The sequence below is a fragment of the Marmota monax genome, unplaced genomic scaffold (genome assembly GCF_021218885.2).
Source record: "Marmota monax isolate L192 unplaced genomic scaffold, Marmota_monax_Labrador192_F-V1.1 WCK01_AAM20220418_F8-fsc00088, whole genome shotgun sequence".
Lineage (NCBI taxonomy): Eukaryota > Metazoa > Chordata > Mammalia > Rodentia > Sciuridae > Marmota > Marmota monax.
Genome location: NW_026694492.1, coordinates 257116 through 278084, shown reverse-complemented (window position 1 = coordinate 278084; position 20969 = coordinate 257116). Strand labels below are relative to the sequence as shown.

Sequence of the window (20969 nt, the reverse complement as noted above, 5' to 3'; positions counted from 1 at the left end):
GATGCCTTTCAAGATGCCCCAGTGGATACCTGAAACTATGGATAGTACCCAGCCCTGTTTATAAGCACTGGATACATTGACAGCTGATTTGATAACTGAGATGACAACTAAGTGACTAATGAGTGGGTAGTATATACAGAGTGGATACATGGGACAAAGGAATGATTCCTGTGCCAGGTAGGACAGAGCAGGACTTCATGAAATGTCATCATGGCGCGAAATGTTAAACTAGTGAATTATTTCTGGAATTTTTTATGTAATATTTTCAGACTGCAGTCAACTGTGGGTAACTCAGAAATTGAAACAGTGGACAAAGTGGGAATACTCTCAGTTGATGCTTTGAAGAGGATTTGAATAAACTGTTCTTGGCCCAGATGCATTTCAACAGGAGTAAGTGTTTTAACCAAAAGGCCTTTCAGGGAAGTTACAAAGAACAAAAACAAAATTCTTAAACTCTATTGTCTATACATATTAACAATGAATGAAGTTAGAGCAAATGTTTTGACATAAGTGTTATAGAGGGAGCAACTTCAGATGGGTGGTATCTTAGGCACCTGTGAGGTGTGGCTCAGGCAGGTGTTTCTGGGCAGCTGGTTCCCTCACATCTTATGGTTTTTGCACCTTTTATGCCTAGAGGAAAGGACCAGCCCTCATCAGAAGGTTTGGAGTTGACTCCAAGATGTGCCTAGAAACCCACAGCATGGATGCCATGCATCACCTTAGGGTTCTGGAATCACTTCCAGTTTGTGTAGATTCTCCTCTCTCAGATCCCCCATCTTCAACCCTTCAAAACACGGAACTTCACGATTCAGGGAGAAGTTAACTAGGCCCTAAGTGAATCAATCACTGTCAAAGACTGGGCAGATAAGACATAAATGAATGTAATCACACATGATGAATCTGTGTTCCAGTAAAACTTTATTTGGCCCATTCTGATCAAGTTCAATAATGTTTAACAGATTTTCTTAAAATATGAGTAGTTATAACAATTCCTCTGTAATAATAACTATATATGAACTCCTGGTCAAGATCAGCAGCTTGTTCCTTTTCCCAAAAAGTAAAGCCGCCCTCTGAGAACAAAATGGCACATGAGGAGAGGTGTACATTTCCTTTTCTTAAAAGAAAAAAAAAAGCAAAACCTAAATACTTCATATTTACATTTTTTTCCATTTAAAAACTCATCAGTGTGATTAATTTTATTTTTAAATATAATTTTCTAATGTGTTGCAAGTTTTAATTCACAAATCATAGTTTGCTGATTAGATTTAAGGTGCTGTGAAGGGAGGGGGAACACAGTCCAGGCCCAACACTGGGGGATCCTCTCCCTACAGACTGACTAGTCTTCCTGTAGGTATCTTTGGGGTATTGTGGGGAAGGGAAGAGATGGACACCAGTGGTACAAATGGAAGAGTATTCCAGGGACCGGACTGGGGTACTTGTCCCCACCACATACTTCTGTAGAGGGCCTGTGTGGTCCATCTTAGGCTAAGAGGAGGTATGAGGGCATGGCGGTGTTGAGTCCCTTTCTTTATTGTGGGGTCTCCATCCATGCTGATACATACCCCTGAGGGCCCTTGAAGTTGGCACCCCTCCTTCTACATCTTCGTACCTTTCTGGGCTCCTTGCTCCAAGGTTGCTAGCCCTCCAGTGCACTTCTTCAGGGCTTGCTCTTAGCCAAGGCTAAATGGATGATCAAAATCAAGATGGTATTAATGAAGGATGACAGGTCCCATGTGAACCTTCCATCCTAAACCCTCTGATCTATGGCAGGCACCTCACTGCTTTCCTCCAAAGGAGCAATTTGTGCCAAGAACATTTGGTCCCGAGGTAGGCTGGAGAGGGGCTGTGTGCATGTGGGCAGGGGTGGTGGGGGACTGTGGGGTAGATTGGAGGGATTCTTGGAATTGCTTTCTTCAAACTCACCCGTGTACGACATCCATTGGGGAATGAGGGCTGTGTCTTTGCGCATGTCAGGAAAGTGCATAGGGCTGCTGGAGGAGGCAGATGCACAGGCCTGGGAGAGTGACTGAGTCAGGCCTCAAACTGCTCTAATCTGAAACAAAGATTTCAGACCATGCAGGGAGGAGGCAAATGCAGCAGGGTGGCAGATGAGAACATTTAACTACTTGGAGAGCCAGAAAAAAAATATGCTTGGCGACTAGGAGAAAGAACTAGTTCCGTTTCAAATTTCAGTATACAAGAAACAATGTTCTGAAGGAAAGAACATTGCATGGGTCAGATGGTGATGGACTGGGAAGAAACATCTTGGACTAAGTTTTCTTACCAAAAAGTCAGAGTGACCCCAGAAGAGGAAGATATGATATTGTGGACAGACACTGACCTGGGGGCCAGGAGACTGGGATTCAAGGCTCACCCTAAGACTGAGGAGGCCTGTGGTCCTAAGCAAGTAATTTTGCTTCTCTGGGCCTAAGTGTTGTCCTCAGTTATTGGTTGAGGCTAGGTGGACCAGATGGCTTCAAAACTAAGTCTGCAAGCTGCCTCTGCACCCTACCACCCATGTAGGGACTGCAGACTCCTGTCTAAGAGGTGTTTCTTCCCTGCCTCCACCACTTCTAAAACCAGGCCTCCCTCTCAGCCAGGCTCCTGATCAACCCTCTCCCAGAGGTTAAAGGCTAGTTATTAAGGCAGTTTAAGAAATAGACATTCCTCTCGCTCCTCGGATCCTTCATGTGTTCTGCTGACTCCAAGGCAGCAGAGAGGGGCGGGAAGGGTGGCAGAGGTGCCAGGGAGGTGGCCTCCTGCCATGCCGGCTTCTCTGGGGTGGCCTCCCTCTCCAGTGGCTGAGGCCTAGATCTTCCGCTCTGGCCTCACCACCTTTCTTTGGAGAAGGCCTCCGTCTGCACAAGGTCTCCTGGGTGCTCAGAGATGCATGCGCCGTTGAGATCGCCCAATTTATTGTCAGGCAGATCCTCGGGCTTGGTGCAGAGCTTCAGGGCGCGGGAGATAAACACGTCCAGGTCAAACTGAGGGCTGGCGCCTCGGTCTACCGGGGTCTGGCTCTCCGGGGGAGAGGAGGACAGGCGGCGCTCTGGCCCTTCTGGGGGCGGGCTGGCGCGATCCAGGCCGCCCTGCGTGCTCTTGACCCACTGCGCGATCTCCAGGAAGAGGCTGGCGGGCTCGTCCTCGTGCGCCACCGCGTCCGCTGCCACCCCGGCCATCGGGGGTGCGCCGGCTGCTTGCTTCCAGTGTGACAGGTCCAGGATGAGTTTGGGCTCCGAGTAGTGGTGCGGCTTGTTGTCGCGCCACAGCAGCTTGTCCAGGTAGGACGGCGACCCCACCTTGTAGTCGCAGGAACGCCCGTAGTCCGTCTCGAAGGCGCGCTCCATGGACGAGTGAGACTGCTCCAGGAAGCGCTCGGAACTGCTCTGGGAGTCCTTGCGCGGGTCCACCTGCACGTCCTCCGCCAGCGGCGCCGACCCAGCGCGCGGGTCGCGCTGCACCTCGCTGGAGTCCTGGCGTCGATCGGGCCGCCACTCCAGATCTGAGGACAGACTCACCGGATACCTGCAAGGGTGCACACAAAGCGGTGATGGGACACCCAGGCGGGATGGCTTCCCGGAGGGAACCCAATCCCTGCCTGCCATTTGCAAGCCTGCTTTCCATCCGCTCCGCCCCCAGACCCTCCTGCTGGGCCCTCCCATCTCCCCAGGTGGGAAGGTGGTGGCGCAGGTACAGATGGGTCTAGAAGGGCTCAGCTAGGGGGAATGGTTGTTCAACTTATCCTTGAATTCATTCACAGCCCTACCAATATTCTTGAGCTCCCACTATAGATGCCGTTTCTGAGTATGACTTATTTAATGATATTATCCATTTCCATCCACTTACTGGCTCCAGACATTACTGGATACTGCTGTAAACAAATCAAATCCCTGTCCTCATGGAACTTTCTAACGGATCCTCCTAAATAATGACCCTCACAGTTTTTCTTTTTTATTAGAGCTTTATGGTTTTACATGCATGGAAATCAATTTCAGTTCATGATCTCCCCACCCCCCCCCTTTTCTCTCCCCTCCTCCCCTCTCCCATTCTCCTTCCTCTACTTGAACCCATTGGCTTGTTATTAATTTCTATTTGGTTGGTTCTTTATATTATCCTATCCTTCCCTCTCCGTTTCCTTTCTTTTACTCTAGCTTCCGCCAATGAGAGAAAACATTTGACCTTTGAGTTTCTGAGTATGGCTTATTTCACTTAGAATGATATTGTCCATTTCCATCCACTTACTGGCCAATACCATAATTTTATTTTATTTTTTAATGGCAATCTTCAAACTTTAATATACCTGCAAATCACCTGGGGATCTTATTTAAATGTAGGCCTTGTTTCAATGGCTCCAAGGTGGGGCCTGGGATTCTGCATTTCTGACAGGCACCCTATTGTTGCTGCTGCTGCTTCTTAGATCACACTTTGAATAGCAAGACTTAATGAGTCTTTGCTCACATTAGAATCAAATAGGGGAATTAATCAGGTATCAGGCCTGCCTCATTGATCCAGTAGGTCTAAGATGGGGTCCTGCTTCAGCAAGTTTGTAAAACTTTCTGAAGTTTTACAGGGGTGTCTAAGCCATAGGGCTGAGAGCCCCTGGCATTGTGGATCTGGATGGGGCCCTGCAGCTCGTGCATTGACTAGAGCAGATGTGACCTACAGAAAGATCACGACACTATTGGGAGAGGCCAAAATGATCCTTAGAATGCTGCCCTCTGCCAACTGCGCTGCAGCCATGGAGAGTAAAGTCAGATGGCCGAGCGCAAACGAAGGGCAGATGTGCAAGCAGACAGGTGTCAGCTCTCCTTCCTTTTGTCAGGTGCTCTATGCAGAGCCAGGGTGGGGTGAGGGGAGTCAGGAAGCACCCAGGAGGCAGCAGCCCCTGGCCAGCTGCTTCCTGAGCAGTTCATCTGGTGCTCACACAGGACAATTAGATAAGCCAAGGACAAGAAGGGTGACTGTGTGAAGGGGCAGGCCAGGCAGCCGCAGTTCACAGAGAGTGGTTAGAGAGGCATGGGAAGGCCTTACTACTGCCCTCCTCCCCCTGACACATAGGGCAGTAATCACTCCTAGACCTTGGAACTGCCTCCTCCCTTGAGTGGTCTCGGAATTACAGAGATCTCTAGAAGGAAGAGCATACGAAGACCGGACCTTTGGCTGCTACACACCAAGTACCAAACATCCGTTATCTCTAGTCTTCACAGCAACCCTGCAGACTTAGTGTCACCGCTGCTTTATAGGAGAGGAAACTAGCAAGCCAAGAGGTGAAGCAGTGCCCACAGGAGCAGGCCTGGAGCAAGGCACTTGTCACAACCTTTGCCATCCTTTTCCTTAATGCAAGTGTGATGGGGAAGTTTGGGAGCATAGGTGTATCCAGTTTAGTGTTGGTCAGATGATGGACAGTGGCCTAGGATCCCTGCTACAGTTTTCTCTGACTTTGGCCCTGGCCATAGCCACCTTACAAGTAGCATGAGCCTTTATAAGCCACTGTTTATGCCCTCAAATTCTGTGGAGTGGAGGGGAGGGGCTGCAGGGAACATAGTCCAGGGCAGGCCCAGCTTGGGGGTGGCAGATGAGAGAACCTTCATTAATCTTTATTTTCTGGCAACACTTGAAAACAACAATTGACAACAACAACAAACCAGCAGACCTGTCCCAGAATAGCAGCATTGGCCTGGCCCTCCCTCTGTGCCTCCTTATTCTGAAACCCATCATCTGTCAAATGACTAAAAAGGAGGAATTGCTCATCTGTCACTTATATAACTAGCTGTCACATTCCCATGGCAGTGGGACTCCCAGTTAGGTCCCCTCAGAGCCCGAGCTGTTGAGCCTCCACTGCTGTTTCTAAACTGAGAAGCTATGGGCCCCGCCTCCTGGAGTTAGCAGATGGCGAAGCCCAAGTGTGTGGCTGTCTGATCTAAGAACGTCAGAACAGGGAAGGATCTATGAGATCATTATGTGCCCAGGCAGAAATTGTTTAGAAATGTTACTACCCAACACTGATTCATTGGTAGTGGCTTCAGGGGATACTTGTGAAGGATCCTGAGGCCAAGCCCAGTTTAGTAGGAAAGAGTTCTATGATTGCTTTGCAGTGCACTGACAGGGAGGCAGACTGGGGAGGCCCCATACATATTAGCTATGTGACAGAACACCACTCCCAACCTCTCTGAGCTGAGGCTTCCTTACGGGCAATGCAACCTCCTTTAATGGCACTCTCAGGAGGTGTAGATGACAGAAAACATGAGCAAGCATCTGCAGTTGTAAATTCTGAGTTGTCTTGTGTACTTCTTGTACTTCTTTGTATACTTCTTATACTGTTCCCTTTGGCTTCTCAAGGGTAAACTCCCAGCCTGCTAGGAGTGAGATCCTCCAGCGAGTACTCACTAAGGGCCCACTTTGCATACCGAACCCACATTCAGTAGACTCAGGGTGCTGAGGAGCTCAGGGTGGCCGTGTTGCATAAAAGCAGCCCCTGACCTACACAGGCAGCACAGGGGAAGCACATGATGGGCCAGACAACTCAGGAGACAGGGGAAAAGGTCACAGAGGATGAGAGACAAAATAGAAATGAGAGGACAGGGGAACGTGGTTCTAGACAACAGGGCAAGAAGCCCCGGGAACCTACCTGTCCCAGTTGGAGAGCTGACTCTGATTGGCAGCCATCAGCACGATGTCATCAATCTCATCCTCAATGCGGAAGGGGTGTTGTGATATGGGTTCGTCCTCAGGACAGGAGTACGGGCTCATGTAAGGGTGCTGCAGCCCCATCTCAGCCGTTAGGCGATCCATGGGGTTAAAGGTCAGGATCTTCTCTAGAAAGTCGATGGCTGTGGGGAGCAAAGCAGGACACGAAAGTCACACATTGCCCCTGCCAAGCTGAGAAGGAGACCCCTCAGCATGGCGACTTTGTATATGAATGAAGAGAACCAGAGTGATGAGGTGGCTAGCCTGTCCTGCACTGGCTTCTCAGAGCCAGGGATGGGGGCCTGGCAGTTGCTCTGTGGGGGATTCCAGGAAGCACAGGTTGGGGCAGTGGGAGAGCATTCAGGACAAGGTATGCTGCTGAGCAGTCACTCCTGGGTCTCCAGGGGCTCAGTGCCACTGGGATTCACCTGGAGAGAGTGTGGAACACACCTCACAAGTGGCCCTCGAGGGGCAGGGAAACTGGGGTAGTCACACCCACTTCTTCTGGGCTGAGGGCTGCTGGGGGGGAAGGCAGAGGGAGTGGGGAGCCTTAGCAAGAAAGGAGAATGTGCCGGGCACGGTGGCACACGCTTGTAATCCCAGTGGCTCGGGAGGCTGATGCAGGAGGATCACAAGTTCAAAGCCATCTTCAGCAACTCAGTGAGACCCTGTCTCTAAATAAAATACAAAATAGGGCTAGGGATGTGGCTCAGTGGTTGAGTGTCCCTAAGTGCAATCCCCAGCACCCCCCACCTCCTATCCCCCCAAAAAAGAAGAATGTGGAGGGGAAGGAGGGCCAAGGCCTCCTCTAAGGCCAGGGCTCTTTGCACCATATTTGGCCCCTGGAAGTTTGAGGAACAAAGGTAGGTGGCTTGATTGATGTTCAAAATATTGAACAACCAGGCTGCAGCTCCCCTCTGGGCCAGGCAATGACCCTTCTGTGGCTGATCAAGGAGAGTTCTAGGCTGTGGGAACCTGTCAACAGGACACTCAGAGGCCTTGTGCAGTGGTTGTTTGCCAACTGGTATGGCAGGGTAGCAAGAGTGCCCCAGCCCACGGGGTGTCGGGGTTCAGTCCTGCACATAGGCACAGCTGTCATGCTGAGAGGGGCAGTGGCCACTCTGTCCTGTGAGCTCTGCCCTGGGTCATCTCAGGGCAAGGCCTGTTTTAGAGGTTTGTGGTCCTCCTCAGCACTGGAGTCTCTTCAGGATCAGCTTAAACCATGACTTGGCCACTCCTGTTCTGAGGGGGAAATGGAGCTAAGCTCAAAGCCTGAGCTGTCAGTCCCTCCAAGGGATCCAGGGTGGGCTTCAGCCCGTTCCATTAACCTGCCCTCATGCCCGCCCTGGATCTCTTTGCAGAAAAAGTCATCAATGATTCAGGAAATCAATATATTCAGAAGGTGACTAGCCTCCTAGGAGGACAGAGAGTCACTATGCACCCCTCAGCAGACAGATGAGGTAAGCAGCAGTAACTGATCACTTCCTGGTACTCAGAGGGTGCTTCTGGGTCTGGGGCTGCAGACCCGGAATAGGATCCACCTAATACATTCTTAGGACTGGAAGGGTTAGGCAGGGCAGGGCCCAGAAGCAGGGCTGGGAAAGTCTTTCCCTCCTTGGGCCTCTGGCCCCTCTCTTGGGGCCCCTCTCTCGGGGCCCTGGACCTTTTGACAAGACAATAGAGAATTCAAGCACCAAACACTGGTAGCAGCATTGCCATTGTCATCCTCACTGAGAAAGACTAGTGAACCCTGGAGCTGGAAAGTGCTGGCCCCCAAGGCTGCTCTACTCTCTGGGATGAAATTCTTCTCTTCCCTCTCCCTGACAGCTCATCTTCCAGTTGCTGCCCAGACACTTCTGGAAATCCCAAGATAGTAGAAAATTCTTCCTTCCATTGGACCTGGATCTGTCCCCTTTAACTTTCAGCCCTGGGCCCAGCTCTGCCTTCACTGGTCCCCTGAACAAGCAAGTTCTGCCTGCCTTTCCCAGCCCCTCCTGCAGTGAGCGATGGCAGCATGACCTGGGCCAAGGGGGTGGAGTGCAGCAGTGATGTACCCCACTTTAAGCCTGAGCCTCCTGCAGAAGTCTTGGCTTTGGCTGCAGGTGGCCACCCAGGGAGGCCTGGTATACCATGTACTGACAGCTTGGTCCTTGGCAAAGCCAAGCTGAAATTAACCTCCCCCAATGTTTTTAAGGCATTTCTTATATAATGAAGCTTGTGTACAATCTGTCACCTTCCTCTGGCCCAGCTGATTCCAAGCTGGGCTCCTCAGACTAGGTATTCTGGAAGGATTCCTAGGAGCACCTCTAGAGGTTGAGAGGCAAGCTCGTAGGACCCTGAGCCTCTCCCCCTGCCTCATCCAGAGCACCCCCTTTACCTGTTATGTATGCCAACTGTCTTTATCACTTTTGTCCCTTTTGGTATATTTACTTGTTTTAAATAGAGCTCAAAATTGGGCACCCTTGGTTTGGCCTTGGGCCTGTCTCTTTTGTCCTGCATCTGTCATTGATGGCCTTTTGGGAAGCTGAGGGATCCTGTCACCTAGACAGAGACCTGTGAGTCTCTGAGAGTATAGCCAGGCTGATCTTTGGCTTCATCCCAGTTCTGTGGGGCCTCAAATGCACAGCACACAGTCAGTCACTTGAGAACTGAGGACTGAACCAGGGTCTGGCCCTCCTGTTCTCCTTACCACAATCTGCCGTCCATGGGAAAAAGGTAAGGGGGACACAGGAAGAGAGGCAAGAAGGCAAACAAGAATGATGAGAGGGAACAGGAAGCAAAATCAGGGTGGAACACGGAGGCCACTAATAAGTGCCCGAAGGCAGCTAGGGCTGAGCTCCAGGGGCGGTAGCCCTGGACCTGGAAGAACAGGATGTGCAGCCCTTGTCTGAAATGCTTGGAGCAGTAGAGCTTCAGATTGCAGATTTGTTCAGATTTTGGAATATCTGCATAGAAGGTACCAGTTGAAAATCCCTAATTTGAAAATCAGAAATCAGAAATGCTCCACAATCTGAAACTTTTGGGGCACCAACACGATGGATTTTGGGTTTTCAGACTAGGGATTCTCAACCCGTATTGAAGGCCAATGCCCACTGCCAAGGGAACCTTGACCCCATACCCAGGACTGTGCTGTGCTCTCTGGGAGACCCGTCTACACCCAGCCCTCAGGGTGAAGCCAGTACTCTGCCCCTTGAGGTGCTGGCCTGGGGTCAGGCGCAGGTACCTTCACTGTTCACTTCGGGGAGTAACTTGCGCAGGGGCCGCTTCACCTCCCAGGTGCTGTTGACAAAGGCGGGCATCACCCTGAGCAGCTCGTCCTTGTCTTCTTCCCGGATCACAGGGATGGTCTCCAGGATGAGCTGCATCTGCTCCAGCTCATGAGCCCCTGGGGAGGCAAACACCAGATGGTTAGATGTGGCTGCAGTGTGTAGAAGCCCCGCAGAGGCTCCGGCTGGCCTGGGAGGGAGAACACAGGGCAGTGGGATGGCACTGGCCTGGGCGTTAGGGCACCTGGGTTCTTGTTTTCACTTTGCCACTAACTTCCTCTATGACTGTTGCAGGTTGTTTGCCATCTTGGTTTTGTCAAAGAAAAGAAGTGGTTGAATTTGGTAGTCCCCCGGACCCCAGCCAGTCCCCTGTGATTCTGTGCCTGGAGCGGGCCAGTCTGATGTACACTGAGCTGGCCAGTGCTAATGATTACAGCAGCCTAACCCTGGCTTCTCGAGTGTTCCTCCTCTTGCACACTTCCTACCAGGCTGGGGAAGGAAACAGTTTTAATGTAATTTCTGATTAGGAGGATTCCACCCAGAAAATACTCAAGAGGAAGAACATCAGGAATAGTCGACTGAGTATGGAATGCGCCATGAGCACACCATCTCTGCTCTTTGGGCACAGAGAGGCCAACGAGTTACTCCGGTTCTGTGGGAGCAGTGAGGCAGGACAAGATGGAACCAAGTGTTCATTCTTAAGTGTGTGTCGAGTGCTTTGTCCTGTGGCCATGCTGGAATGAGCAAGAGAGTTCTGGTCCATCAGGAGCTTCAGTCTGTGTGTCTCAGCAACTCAGCTCATCTTCCAGGAGACCACTGAGTGCATCTGTGCTCCATTGCTGGTGCTAGTCAGGGCCGTCTCCCTGCTGTCCTTTTCTGACCCCAGACTGTTCTCACTTCCATTTTTTATTTTTTAGCCTGAGTGGCCTTTCCACTCAGCTCTGCTGGATTCAGTCCCCAGTCTCGCCTCTCCTTTCTCAAGAAGCCTCCCTGACCAGCACCTGCAGAGGGCCTCCCCTGCCCACAGGTTACTATGGAAATCCCTGTCTTCCAGAAGCTGGTGGTCTACAGTAGGGACTTTCTCATGTCCCTCAGGATGCCCTGTGTGGTACTAAGCATGTTCAAATACTGTGGCTGCATGCTGAGCAAGTGTCTGCAGCTTCAGGGGGCCCTTTGGCCTCTCCCTGAAATGGGCTTATTCTTGGAAGGCCAGTTCAGGGACTCTGGGAGGCCTTTATGGGTCCCTTTTTCAAATGAACACTCCAGACTACTTGCCAAGGGAACACAAGGTCAAGCTGCAGACAGAGGATCCTAGTTCTTGCTCATAGAACCCACCCTGCTCCTCTGTGACACACAGACCAGGGATCACAGCCTGGTGCTTGGAATCACTTCTTCAGCAACATGGTGAGAGGGCAGAGAACCAGTCCCTCTGTTGTCTGTTCCTGCCAGGGGTCAATGGTGTCATGTTGGAGGCAGCCAGGGGAGTCCAGCAAGCTGCATGATGGGGCAGAAAGCAAGGGCTTTGATGGCAGATGCCCAGAGGCAGACCCGGCCCTCACCTTCTCTGATTTCCTTCTTTTGTGGAATGAGGAGGAGTCCCCACACATGGACTGACCAATCTGACAGCATGGAGGCTCCCACTTGTAGTGGGTGTTTAATCAATCTCGGCTTCCCTTGCCTTCTGGGAGCTGGGGGACAGGGACCGTCTCTGGGAGAAGCTGATGGAATAAGTCCATGTGGAGGTTTATGTCCTAATCATCCTGGGTGACCCTCTCATAGATGGTGCCTTCTTGCTGCATCCTTATGTGATAGAAGGCAGAGGGACATCTCTGGGGTCCCTTTTAGAAAGGCACTAATCCCATTCATGAGGGCTTTGCCTCCCTAAAGTCCCACCTCTTAATGCCACCACATCAGGGGGGGTGGGATTAAGACAGGATTTCCACATAGGATGATAGGGGGACTCACACATTCAGACCATAGTAAAATGGTTTCTCAACTGCCAAGGTTCTGTGCTCAAAAGGCTAATTTTAGTCTTTACAGTGTTGCTTGGAATTATAATAGGGTGACTCCAAGAAGTGCCATAAAGCCTAAGAAGTCATTGCAGCAGAAGGGGAGCATGTTTTGGGATAAGCAAGTGTTTGCACTCAGTTTCCCCTCTTAACAGAAAGACATTAAAGAGAAGCAGTTACCAACTTACCTGCAAAGAGCATTCTCCCCGTGAGCATCTCGGCCAGGATGCAGCCGGCTGCCCACATGTCGATGGCTTTTGTGTAGTTGTTGGGGGACAGGAGCAGTCGTGGAGAGCGGTACCACTTTGTCACCAACCCCTCTGACAGATAACCCTGAAAGACAGAGTCCCCCTTCCATTGACCCGCTGTTTGCAGATGTCCTCCTATGCCCCTTCCCATTTGCCCTCTCATGGAAACAGGGTCCTTTTGGGGATCCCCTTCATTCTTGCTCCTTTCCTATTGACCTTGAAGGAACATTAGTGAACAGAAGTCCAGTTAGAGTGTCTGGGCCTGGTCTGTGGGACTCAAAGGCTTGAGTTTGGGAATCTTATGAGGCCATAGGGTTCTTCTATGTGGAAAGGGATCCAGGTTATCACTATTTTGGAAGGAATGATTTCCCACCCTACTTGATGTAATTAAGCACAATACGTCTGCCCACATCTAGTAAGAAGATGGATAAATAGGAGTCATTCCCAAGTTCATTACTGCCATCAACAGAGTAATGATGAAACACTGAAATTTCATTTACCCAGAGGCTAAATCTCAGAAATAGTCACATATTTGAAATTGAGCAGTAGCTTTGGTGCTGATGTTTATAATTAATGCTGCCCAAAACCTAGACACCAGGCCCTCTGAGAATGAAACGGCCATCTTCGTAATGGATACAGGTAAATGGTATATGGAAACAGCCTGAGGGATGGAGTGGTCACAGCTCTGTTGGTCCAGAGGAATCTGAGGATCCTACATAGAATCTGTTAGGAACAGATTTCTTTGCTGGTATGGCCAATGACTAGTGATTTGTGCTGTGGGATGGAGTCTCTTCCTATTGCATATGGTGATGACATAGATGGATTGGCATAGATAGGAAAATATGCCCAGGCAATTTAGAAATTGTTTCCTATGCTGGTATGCTGGGTGCATTGGTGCACACCTGTCATCCCAGTGACTCGGAGGCTGAGGCAGGAGGATCTCAAGTTTGAGATCAGCTTCTGCAACTTAATGAGACCTTGACTCAAAATAAGAAATAAAAAGGGCTGAGGATATAGTTCAGTGGTAGAGTGTCCCTGGGTCAATTCCCAGTGTTGTCCATCCCCCCACCCCCCAAAAAAGAAATTGTTTTCTATGTAATTTAGCAAGCTGACCCCACAGTGAAGTGTGAGAACAGCCACTTGGATCCCCTGGAGCAATCTCCCTGATGGAAGAACAGAGAACTCAGACCATGTGAGAGTGAAGGTGAGGTGGTTAGGACTGATGGGATCTAACGGGAGAGTCTAGGGACAGTCACGTCACTTGCTGTTATAGTTCCCTGTTTGGCACCAGAATTTTCCTTTTTACTGATGTAAAAAGTATCAGAGACCCAGGTTAAAGCTGATGAAATCAGGAAGCCCAAGCACCCAGGACCTTTTGTTCTTTTAATCAGAAATCTCTTCATTTGTTGATCAAAGATTTATTAAATTCTAAAACCTTCTGAGGGCCCCAAATTATATCGGCTGTTCCCCCCACTCTATGGCCTGTGTTTCTGCAGAGCAGGTCCTCAAACTGGCCGAAGGAAGGAAGCAAGCAGAAGAATCTTGTGATATTAATACATACACACACACACACACACACATATATATATATTTTTACACACATATATTTTGTTTGTTTGTTTATTTTGTTTGGTCCACAGGTCCCTCCCAAGGCAGACTCCAAAACTTGAATTTCTCTCCCCGAAAGTGAGTCATAAAAACACTAATCTACCCCACCTTTCTGCCTTTAGCTGGCCATGAGGAAATTCCTAGAGGGCACTGGAGGGCGCCCAGAGAGGGACTCTTATGAGGCCGTAGGGCATGGGAACTCTGTACCCTTTCCCATTCTGCCCTGCGAATCTCTCCATCTGTATTCTCTGTGATGTCCTTTATAATACACCTGTAAATAGATTTCCCTGAGTCCTGTAAGCCTCTTTAGCAGATTAATCAAACCCAAGGAAGTGTTCCTGGGAATCTGAATTGGTTGCTAGCTGGTCAGAAGGTCCAGAGCCCACAGCTTGCTACCGGTGTCTAAAGTGGGGACAGTCTGGTGGGACTAGCCTTCATCCTGTGGGATCCAATACTCTCCAGGCAGAGTGTCAGAATTGAGTTGAATTGAATTGGAGGCTGCCGAGCAGGTGGCCTCTACAGAATCCATTGCTTGTTCCTTCCCTCCCCACATCTTTTGGGGTCACAGAAGTGATGTGTGTTGGGAGCAGAAAACAGGGGAGCTGGGTGGGAACTGGGTCTTATTCTCTACCCTCAGTGCCCCCCCAGCCCTGGGCTCCATCACCCTACAGTCTTCCTCCTCCAGGAAGGTCCTCAGATTCCTCTCCCTCCCTGGCTGGCTGACACACTCAGGCCCGAGTCCTCTCCCTGCTCTGTTACTGTTTCTTTACGTCTCTGCAGCAAGCCTGCCCCTTCCCAGGAGCACCAGAGGATGTGCCCTTCATGAGCAGCAGCACCATCTTGCTCTACAGCAGCGTCCGCCTGGCCCAGCTCGTGCCTGCCTCTGAGGAACAGCGAAGGAACACTGTTGAATCCATTCCATGAAAGGAAGGCGGAGTGAGCCAGCTGCGGCTCCATGGTCGGACCCCCTTCCCCATGTGGCACCTTCTGCAAGAACCACTGGTCCTGTCTTTGACATATTTGACTTTATGGACATGGAGTTCCAATTGCCACCTTCAAAGGTTAGTGGAGAGTTCACGCAGGTTGATAGCTCCTTGTGGTTTGTCTTATTTCAGAATAGACTTGCTGATGTAATTATTATAGGAGTTTAATTTTTTTAAAGTCAGGTTTAATATGCGTGGAGGTAGAATTTGACCTTTTAGGGCACAGTTCTGCGTATTGATGAAAGCAGAGAATCATGTCACTGCCATCATAAACGTGACATTTCACAAGTCTATCACCTCAAACAACTCCCTCATATCCCCTCTGCACACCCCTGCCCCAGGCCCTAGCAACCACTGTTTCTGTCCCCCTACTCCACCCTACCCGGGTTTTACTTGGCATAGAATGTCATATAAATGGAACTACAGTAGGTAGCCTTTTGAGTCTGAACTATTTCCCTTAGCATAATGCATCTGAGACTCACCCAGATTGGGTGTACAGTAGTTTGTTAGGAATTTAAGTGTTATTCTAAGAATTACAGAGACCAGCCAAACTGTCTGTACAATTTCTTCACTTTGGGATAGGTGGGTTGTAAATAAATAATGGCTTGATTTCATTTTCCAGTCAGAGGGTGAGATTTTCAGGGGCACACTAAAGCAAAGAGGATCCAGAGGGGAGGTGGCTTAAGGGGAGTTTTCTCTGACAGGTCAATGAACAGTCTTTTATGGAATGGAATGTTCTGGAATTAATCTGTCTCTCTCTGCAGAGTCCAGGGCTGGAGAAAAGAGGGGACAGAGGGCTTCCTTCTGAAATACCCTCCCTGAAAGATATTCATATGACAAGCCTGTCCTTGGGCCAGAATCATGGACCAGGCTGTGGTACCAGCTAGGGATGTTCCTCCCTGGCTCTTCCTGACTTTTGAATGAAAGCCAAGCTTGCTGTTTCCCTAAGGCTACCTGTCCCTTAAGCTCTTCACCAACACAAAAGGATCTTTCTTTTAAAATGAAGAAGCTGAATATTTTATTTGGTTCTTATTTTACTGCAAAGCGGTTTCTTCATTGTGTAAAAATAGTACCAGCGAATGCAGCATATTGTACAATTAAGATAGTATTGTTCTTCATCTGACGCTGTACAACCAACACGTTCCTCCATTCCTAGGTATTTCTAATCCGAAGATCATTAAGTATTTTGAACCAAATCCAGGGATGGATTTGAGCAAGTTGCAAAATTATATAAGGATAACAGGGTTATCTTTGAATCGCATGATTTTTAAAGGTAGTTTTGATCATGGATAATTTCATGAATTCTGAATACCAGAGCTTAGAGTTTGCTCTAAAAATCATAAGGTGTTTTTTTTTTTAAGGTGTATATTTTGTTTATCTGAAATTGTTAGGAAGGGAAGGATTTTCTTCCAGGAGCAGTGTTGAGAGTAGTTTCTTTCCCATTGATATTCCTGAAAACAGTTCCTGTAACCCTTCTGTCCACCACTAACTTAAGACAGCTATGCTGGAATAGGTGATTTCACACCAGTTTATTTAGGTACCTGCTTTCACTCCTCAGTAGGCTTACAGATTTTATGTATTTCTCATATTCTGCACTTACTAGGCATCTAGTTCTGAAAGGTTACTCAATGTCATTGTTATCAGCTAACGAGCTGATAAAGGGGTTTGTTGACAGCTCTGAATTTTCTGCAAGTGCTTCATTAATTTCTGTTATTTCTTGTGATGAAGGAACACAGAGTTCCCTGGCAGCTTGTGCACTTTCCAAAGCACCAAACTCATCTTGCGTTTTCAATTTTGTCCCAACTAACGGTGACCACAATAAATAACATCTCCCAAATCTTCCTGGGCAAAACTGCTGGTCCCTCTGTTCTGAGGCCATTTTCTGTTGCTGTTCATTCATGTTTCTGTGTGAATGTGACCAAGGACAGAGAGGGTCTGGGGTGCAATGTTGGGACAGTGCCTGCCTTTGGCCACCAGGGCCACTCTCCACAGGGGCATGGCCAAGGTGCTTTACTGAGGTGTTTCAGGAGCCACAGGGCAGAAGGGAACTTGGGAAGTTGCAATGTCTTCTGCTGAGCTCTGAAACATGAGAAGCCTTGGAAAGGTGAGATGGGAGCCATAAGAGGCTCCATTCCTGGGTCTGAGGGGTGGTTACAGGGAGCAGGGAGTCCTGCCTGCAATTGAGAAGATCAGAGGGGGTCTCAGTGAGTGTTGCCTTGGGGCCCACGACACAAGACTGGTAATCAGAGTTGAAAAGAGGAGTTCCAGTTGAGTGAATGTGGTAAAAGAATTTTCTTTTCTTTTTTTTAGTTATAATTGGACATAATACCTTCATTTTATTTACATGTGGTGCTGAGGACCCGAACCCAGGGCTTCGCTCGTTCTAGGCAAGCACTCTACCACTTAGCTTCAACTCCAGCCCAATAAAAGAATTTTCTAGGGAGGAAAAAAATACCCAGGTGATAAACTGAATTTATCATCAGGGCTCATGAATCTAGAAGGGAGGGAAATGCCCCCGTGGCCTCTCTGCCCTGCCTGCACCTCCATCTGAGTGGAGAAGAATTTGTCCTCAGGGGTCATAGGTGGTCCTCCCAGGCAGGGCATGCTCATGGCCCCTGGCCAGGGAGAGGTGGTGGGCACATGCAGGATGAACACGTGGGCACTGTCTGAATGTGGGTGTTGCAGGCCAGCTGGGGCGGGCCATGGAGTGAGGTTACAAGGATCACTGCTGTGCAAAGACAGAGCCCCCACTCCTGTCATTCATTCTCCCTCACAGCCATTTGGCATGCAAGAGGCCAGGCTGGAGTGGTTCTTTCTAATGGTCTCTTTCCTTCTGCCACCTTGTCACTTTGTGTTCCTTGTTGAGAAGAACTCTGGAGGCACTACTGCAGTGGCAGCAGTGGGGGTGGTGGTGGTGGGCAGTTGTATATAGTTTCTTTTCTAGATCTTTCCATGGGGGCCTTTGGGCCTTCTGCAGCTGTTGTTCCTACCAGGCCATTTTGCTGTCCTTGTTGAATGGTGCAGAACCCACGGGATGCATTGCCTTTGAAAGCTTCAAAGGTGTTTGGGAAATAACCTAGCAACAGCTGCTTGTGCAGAGCATAATTAGGGAGCCCCAACAGTTCTAGAGAGAAGGTATAATTAAAGCTCTGAGTACTCCCCTTGCAGAGGGAGCAGGGAACCAGCACTCAGTCCCAGTCGTCTGTGAGGGTGTTCGGAACAGCCTGGATCCAAGTCACTCCAGCAGGATGGGCCCCAGTGCTGCCCCAGTGAGTCTGCACTGGGCAGGTAGATACCACCCTTGCCTGCTCCTCCACGTCCCCTTCATCTCTGAGCCTGCTGTCTTATGTCTGGGAGCTGGAGCTGGGAGAGGTGGCATGATTCAATAACTTTCTATTCCACCCTTTAGTGACAGTGTGCCTTCTAATCCCTTGCAGGTACAATGGATATAATAAATGGGACAACATTATCCCCGAATAAAGGCTCAGCCAACTGTGGTTCAGTGTGGGGGTAGATGTGGGACAAGTCAGGGAGGGTTATTTCTCTCCTCCTTTTAAGTCAATATTTAGGGTGGCTCCTGTTTTCCAGGCTAGGATGTAGAGGGTGGGAGGAATCTAACAGCCTGACCTTCCCAACCAGAAGTCTCTGGAATGTGTCCTTAGAGCCTGACATATGTCAGTCCCTGTGTGGAGGATACAGAGATGGTTAACATCATCCCTTTCTTCAAAGAACATGTCATGTGATTAGAGAGAGGACACATTGATATGAAAAGTGATTTCAGGACAGGAAGTAGCCATGCTCAGCATTTAGGTGGAACCTGTTCTGTGCCCAGACCTGTGTTAGCATTTTACAAGGAAATCATTCAGGAATTCTTTCATCCACCTTTGGATTCGGCTCTTCCCCGAGTGGTGAAACAACTTGTCCCAGGCCCAATAGCAGGGAAGTAGTAGAGGGTGCCCATGCACACTGTGGGACCTCCCCACTGTGACATGCCAGGACAGCCCTCCTCTCGTCGTGCAAATGTCCAGAGGAGATCCCTGGAGGAGGTCTGAGCTGGTATTGAGGGATGGGGACCTCTGAGATGTGTGTGTGTGTGTGTATGTGGGGGGAATTGATGTGGTGACTGGAACCAGTGTGCATAAAGTGGGATAGGGGTGAGAAGACCTAGAATGTGCACAGGAGACAGAGAGACATCTCGACTCAGGGACAGATGGGCGATAGGGGGGAAGGACCTTTGTTCTGAAAGTCAATGGTCCCCAAGGTTCTCCTTTGTTTGAATCCAGGGAAGTGCTTGTGAACTTGTAGATTGCACAAAACTACTGACTTCTTGCCTTCTGATCTCGAATGAGCTCCCAGGAAACGCTTCTACCTCTTCCCAGTTTGAGAACCCCAGCTGGAACAAAGGGTGCTGTGGAGGAGGAAGACAATGGGGAAGGAGGGATGGCAGTGGGGATGGGAGCCCTGTGGTGGGGTCCCTGCTGTTCTTCCTATAGGAGGGGCAGTGTTGGGGGGCTGTAGGCTCTGTAGTCCTCCAGCACACCCAGCTGGGAGAGACGGCGAGACAGGCTGGAAGCAGGGAAGCCACTATCTGGAGAGAAGGGGATTGGTGGGTGCTGGAAGGTCTCGGGAGGCCCTGGGCACATGCTTCCTTGGAAGGGATTGAAGTGCATAGTGTCCCCCCACCACCCACCGCCATCTAGGAGAAACTAGGTCAAGCCTCAAAGAAACCAGACCATGGAGAAGCAGAACTTTTGTCCTTGTAGGGGAAAGAGGCTGTCACATGGATACTGTGGTTCTTGCAGAGTCTGGGTCTCTAGTAGACCTCCCGGTGAACATGCAGCAGAAAGCATAGGTGAGACCTGAAGGAATGGGGGGACCCAGTATGTGTCGTCTGGAGAACATGGCAGCTGGTGAAAGAGCTTCATAACAAACCTTCAGACGTTTGTCATTGGGAAGAGCCAGTTAATCTTGTCTCTGGGGTTGTGGAGAGGGCAAGAGCCAAGGTGTATGACAGAAATCTATGATGTGATAATATCACTTATATCTAGGGCTGGCCGTGGGGGGACTGGGCTCTCGAGGAGGGCAGAGGGTCCAATACAGAACTGACAGATTCATGGAGACACATGCCAATATTGTGCTCCTGATGGATGTCCTAAAGTTGGCTTCTCATACAAGATCACCCAGGGATCTTGATTGGTTAAACACAGATTCCATTTCTGTTGCACAAGGTGATGCTGATGCTGTCTTTTGGGGGGCCACTTAGCCAGTCCCTAGATGATCTTCCATATGCTGGCCTGCCTAAGAACTTATGACTCACCTTGCTTACAGATTTCTTTAAGCCCAGCAACAGAATGACATTCAATAGAAGTTAATTCTTTGTGTTCCAGATGCTCATCAAAAGATCATTTAGAAAAACAATACCCTGCCACAGGCTTAGTTCAAGCAGAAAAATATGGCTTTCTTCTCCATAGTCTGTTCCCTGTGAAGGTATAAATCTTATTTGGGCCAATACATATATTAGGCATGTTACAAATCCTTTTAAAAAAGATTTGCCAAATAGCCTTTCTTGTTGCTGACTTCAGACTCCTTCCATTTAACCCATTTCCATGAAAACACACAGCAGGAAATCTCTCCAACGGAAGGAGGAAACACACAATCTTTAAAGCTCAGTTCATAAACCATAATCATTGGTAAGTCATCTGGCACATTCCATTTATGAAGTTTATAGACACGGAGGAAGAAACAGTTTCGTAAAATCAGCTGATTGGAGTTTGCATGAACTTCTAAGATGCCCTAAATGTTGATCTGCAGGCTCAGTAGTAAACCATTTGCCTGGCATGCATGAGACCCCTGGATTTGATCCCCTGCATTGATAAATAAATAAACTAACTAACTAAATAAATAAACTAACACATGGTCTGAATATTGATCAGCTAACCCTCTTTCTCAGACTCCCTCTTCTGGACTCTGTGCTTCGGGGAATCCTGTCCATTGGAATTCACCATCTCTTCTCAGGTTTCCATGGAAATAAAATGAAAAACTTAGTCAAATTCCTTTAGGCTGGCAACCCTTGTTGGACAGACTTTTCAGACCATATGTGGTCACTTTACTTTTTTAAAAAAATTGCTTTTTTAAAAATTTATTTTTAATTGTGGTTAAAAAATGCAT

The 20969-nt window shown here is 49.1% G+C and overlaps 1 protein-coding gene across 7 annotated transcripts in view; it reads right to left on the bottom strand.

Annotated features, from left to right (window-relative positions):
- Nucleotides 1-899: 899 nt before the first annotated feature.
- The window catches only part of Mapk4 (mitogen-activated protein kinase 4), a 166118-nt gene continuing 146048 nt past the window's right edge, over nucleotides 900-20969 (bottom strand). For 6 of the 7 annotated variants that reach the window (XM_058571329.1, XM_046419498.2, XM_046419499.2 and 3 more), the window contains exons 3-6: nucleotides 12151-12295; nucleotides 9911-10072; nucleotides 6629-6830; nucleotides 900-3525 (exon numbers count right to left, since the gene is read on the bottom strand). In XM_058571329.1, the coding sequence (XP_058427312.1) occupies nucleotides 2829-3525; nucleotides 6629-6830; nucleotides 9911-10072; nucleotides 12151-12295 (1206 nt within the window). In that variant the 3' untranslated portion in view covers nucleotides 900-2828. The remainder of the gene's footprint in view (nucleotides 3526-6628; nucleotides 6831-9910; nucleotides 10073-12150; nucleotides 12296-20969) is intronic. The other variant, XR_006846191.2, reaches the window with a different exon arrangement.